The 4,852-nt window shown below is 50.4% G+C and overlaps 1 protein-coding gene across 1 annotated transcript; it reads left to right on the top strand.

Annotated features, from left to right (window-relative positions):
• Nucleotides 1-1,349: 1,349 nt before the first annotated feature.
• LOC131574556 (heat shock factor protein 5-like) lies at nucleotides 1,350-4,782 on the top strand (the record flags this gene model as incomplete). The annotated part of the gene is made up of 3 exons (XM_058829030.1): nucleotides 1,350-1,372; nucleotides 2,264-2,907; nucleotides 4,429-4,782. Coding segments are annotated over exons 1-3 (1,021 nt in total), but the record flags the coding sequence as incomplete, so codon positions are not given.
• Nucleotides 4,783-4,852: the final 70 nt, after the last annotated feature.

Here is a 4,852-nt window from a genome sequence, read left to right on the forward strand (position 1 = left end):
CATACACCATGGAGACCCCAATCCAGTGGATAGGTAGAGAGGATGAATCAGACCTTGAAGAGGCAAATCAGCAAAATATGCCAAGAAGCTAAATTGCAGTGTCCACAAGCTTTACCAATAGTACTGCTGAGGATTCGGATAAAGCCTAGAAGCGGGATGTCAGTCAGTCCTTGTGAGATATTGTATGGGAAACCATAGGAATCCCCTCAACCTAATCCAAATGTACATGTTACAGGGAAGCAAGAGGTGTAGAATTATGTTCTGTCTCTTGGAAAAGATCTAGCTCGACTTTGGAGCACCCTTGTGTGGAATAGGCCGCTGACTCTTGAGAATCCAGTTCATGACATCCCCCCGGGAGATGAAGTGTACGGTAAAAGCTGGAAGGAAGAAGCATTAAAAGAAAGGTGGAATGGACCCTATCAGGTACTGTTAACTACCTTGACAGCAGTCAAAGGAGCTGGACTGGATCCCTGCATACATTACACCAGAGTGAAGAAGGTTTCCCCTGCACTGTGGACTGTACAAACTGTAGGGCCAACAGAGCTGCAGATAAAGCGGGTTTGATTGTTTCAAATGTCTAGGTTGCTAGTGACTGTAATGGTGATTATTTTATGGCCTTTAGTGCCATCAGTTGGAATCAATGTTACCTTGAGATGTGAAATGCAAAAGGATCAGCTGACAACTCTTCATTTTAGAATGAAGAGGGATGTGGGGGTGCAGCCAGAAACACAAGTGAGAAAAGTCTCTAATACTATCCAGGCAGAAAATGTGGTGATTGGATTAATTAAAGATTTTGCCAACATGCAAAACACCAGCAAAATAACTGCCTGTCTGCCAATACCAAAGGCAGCAGGAGACCCAATAAGTTGGGGAATTATAACATCAAAATTACCTGAAATACAAAAGAATAAAAATGAAAATGTGAGCTGTGTATTGCAAATAGATTACGAGTACCAAAAGAAGACAGTGTTTGAAAATGCCGTGAAGCCAAAGTATTCATCTCTATGGGATTGTCATGAAAATGGAGGAAAGGATGAACCAAAACTAGGCTGGTATGGGAGATTAGGGAATTATGGATAGTGTTATGAAAAGATAGCAAAGGGAGATTAGGGAATTATGGATAGTGTTATGAAAAGATAGCAAAGGTTATTAAAGAAAAGATTCCAGTGTCAAAATTGAAGTATGAAAGACAGAACAGAAAAGATTGGGTTGAAGCTTGGGATAGTGCATGGTCAGTGAGCGTGCTTCAGAAATTCCAATATATGGCAGATACCCCTTGGTGCATTAAGTGGGAAGGCTCTGAAAATTAAACAGATCCAGAAGTATGGAACACTGCAAGCAGTAGTAGAATGGAAGCAGACAAAGTGAATTGGTGGGTATGGAACAAAACTTAGGACTTGTTGGAGTCTGAGATACAGAGTGTGTGCCCTTGTTTCTAATACTTAGTTCTAGGATTCAAAGAAACACTGAATTGCATATGACATGAAATTCATGAGCATGTCTGTAAAAAGACCTTTACCTTTTACCCATTTAAAAGAGGATCTTTGTTAGCCATTTTACCCTTTTCTATCATAGTGCACATAGCTCCTTGTACCTTGTAATGCTGATATGAAAAAAAAAAACAACTGAGACCGAACAAGAGAAAACTGCCTCCCTCTCGTCAATCTTCAGTTCAAAGGGAAAAAGAACCTAATCCAAAAGTCCCTAACGAGACAGATAAGAAGCAGCTCTCAGTGAGAGACAACAGAAACAATGGGATGGATTCCACTAAAAGATCAAAGAGGCACTGAAAGAACACTATGAATTCCATAAAAGTAAAGAATTAAGAAGGGATTATGCATTGTGGGTGGGGGGAAGGTATCGCAGGTATCAGGTGTTCCGGGCAGTCTGTACCTGTCAAGTACCTCAGCCTGTGGGGAAAGAGAGAAGGGACAAGCGGCCGGGAATTAGGATAAAAAGGAGGCTGAGCCCTTTGAAAATTTGAGAGACCCCAGGGGAATGCCCCATGGCCTCTCTCTTTATTTGAATAAAGAAAAAAGTACTCCTCTGTCTCCTTTTTGGACATAAACCTCTGGCGTTTGTGGATTAATTTTCCTGACAATTGTTTCTAAAAATAACTGGAATAACAGTTCCAATTTAGTTAGCAACAATCAATTCCATTTATTGCAGTAACAATCTTTGTCAATGAGTGGAATTCCTATGTCATTTATAATTTCCCCCATGCATTTTTCACCTCCTCTTCCCTGGCCTTATCTCCCCTCAGGCCCCGCTCGTCCTCGCCGAGTCCGGCCCGCGCCGGGGCCGCGCCAGGCGCGCGCGGGGCCGAACGCAGCGCCCCCCTCAGGCCGTTGCGCCGCGGCCGTTGCGGCGACAGTCGGAGACAGATCGGTGCCATGGAGGAGCTGCCGCTGCCCGCCGGAATCAATGCCAGCACCTTCCCCGCCAAGCTGTGGGGCCTGGTGAACAGCCCCCGCGTCCGCTCCGTGCGCTGGGACAGCCAGGCCCAGGGCTTGCTCATCGACCGCTTCCTCTTCGAGCGGGAGCTGCTCAGCCCGGGCGGCGCCCACGGAGGGGGCGGCCAGGGGGCGGGGGCGGCCTCGGACTGCTTCAAAGCCACGCACTTTGGCAGTTTCGTGCGCCAGCTCAACCTTTACGGCTTCCAAAAGGTGCCGTCATGGCTTGGCTCAGCTGTGCCGGGCGATGCCGGGGCTTTGCTCCACTTTATGAACCCAAACTTCCGCCGCGATCGCCCCGAGCTCCTGCTCCACATCAAACGCCGGACCAGGGCCAACAGGCAGAGACTGGCCGCGGGGCTGGAGGTGCGTAGCCGCCAGCCCAGCCGCCTCCAGGGGCCCTCCACGGACGGGTCGCTGCCTGCCTTCCCCACCGGGCAGCCGCCCAGAGCCGGTGAGACGGGGTGGGAGCTGCGGGCGCGGAGGGAGGCGTGGGCTTTGTCCGTGGGCGCTGCCCGGCCGGGCAGGAGCGGCCCCTGCCCGTGCTGGGCAAGGCTGCTGTGCCGGCAGGGCCCGGGAGCTGTGCCGGGCTGCCGGGGGCTGTGGGACAGTCCCGCCGTGCCTGCGCTCGCCACACGCTGGCCCGCTCGGCCGGCAGCCGGCCCGGCCCTGCACCGTGGCTGGCGCTGCTCGTTGGGCGGCCCTGGGACGCTCGGGGCGATCTCCGGGAGTGCGGGTGAGCCGAGGGCTTGGGCGTATTGGTCGAGGCCCAGGGGCTGGTCATCGACCGCTCCCTCTTCGAGCGGGAGCTGCTCAGCCTGGGCGGCGACCAGGGGCCAGCCCCACACACTTTCAGAGCCACGCAGCTCTGAAGTTCTGCAGCTTCCTGTGCCACTTCGGCCGCTGCGGCTTCCACCAAGTGCCGGCCCGGGCTGTGGCGGCTGTGCCGGGCGATGCTGGGGGCTGGCTGCACTATAGAAACAGCAGATTTCACCGTGACCGCCCCGAGCTCCTGGGCCCGGGAGCTGTGCCTGGCTGCATCTGGGTTTCTGGCAGCTGCCTCCTGCCAAGGGTTGAAGGGATAGGGGAGAGCTCAGTAGACAGGGAGCTGGTTGTTGCAAAGGGAATAAAACCCCATAGAGCCATGTGTGTAGAGTTGTTTATTTCAGTGCTGGAGGTGAGGAGGATTTCTCCTCCTAATTCATCCACCTTTGTCAATTGCTGTAGTATATTTAGTTATTATTGCTTGGTGTTACTATGTCATTATAACATATGGAACTAATATACACAGTATATTATACACTCTGGAATTAATTTACATAGTATAATCTCTTGGCTATAGATAGTTCTTTTTCACTGTGCTTGCGCCTCCCCAATTTGGGGGTCGTTGGGGGTCTTTGAGGAAGGCTTCCAAAGTCGTCTTTGCATCTTCTTTGCAGCTATGGTGTTCCTTGGTCTGTCTGGTCCTAACTGGTCTAATTTCTTTATCTTGTGGCTAATTGGCTTGACGTTTGCTAATTTTTCATTAGTACTATAATTCCCTATCTCTGAAACTGACCACCTGGTGAGATTTTAATTTTTTTTTCCCGTCTCTCCAGTACTGAGCAACCAGTTAACCATATACTAGGCACTACAATGCATAGAAAGACGTCTATATCAGGTTAAATAGATAAATTGAATAAATGAAGTTATGATTCTGGTTCTATTGATATCTGGTGATACAGATCTATCAGGTTCTATTGATATCTTATAACTCAAGCTGAGGAAGCAGCTTGTAAGTTTGACTGAAGTTCTATAGGCATCAAACCCCCCGAGACATGTGGTGATATTTTTCTTTCTCACCCTGTTTTGGGAGGAGGTGAGCTTTTGTCTTCCCTGACAAAAGCACAGTTGCTGCCAAGGGAAACACACCTGAGGACCAGGAGTGACCCAGCCTTCCCTTTACTTCCTTTCTTCTTCCCTCCCTGCTGCACAGCTCCCTTGCGCCAGAAGCGCGATGCTGCCTCACCTGAGGATTCAGAGCTGCCTCCAGGCCCTTCCAAGAGAAGTGCAGGTGCTCAGGAGAGTGAGGCTTCCCCAGCAGCTGCCAAGAAAGTCTGTGCCACCTCTGGACTTGTTGGGGCTTCACCAGTGGAACCATCAAGAGAGCTCATCCAGAGATTTAATCTCCGCAAGCTCACGGTTCCACTGGTTCGCCTGGACCTGAAACGCCATCCTGAGCTCATGGTTCACCTCACTCCAATCCACCCTGAAGCTGCTTGCAGGCCCCTTGGACACAGCAACAGCTGCTCATCTTCTCAGCAGCACAGCCCAGCCTGCGACCCATCAGGTAGGGAAAGAGTTTCTACCCTTCCTTTTCCAATAGGTCCTGGCAACTGAGCCTTTCAAGTGTTTTCCCT

This window comes from Poecile atricapillus, unplaced genomic scaffold (genome assembly GCF_030490865.1).
Source record: "Poecile atricapillus isolate bPoeAtr1 unplaced genomic scaffold, bPoeAtr1.hap1 scaffold_402, whole genome shotgun sequence".
Lineage (NCBI taxonomy): Eukaryota > Metazoa > Chordata > Aves > Passeriformes > Paridae > Poecile > Poecile atricapillus.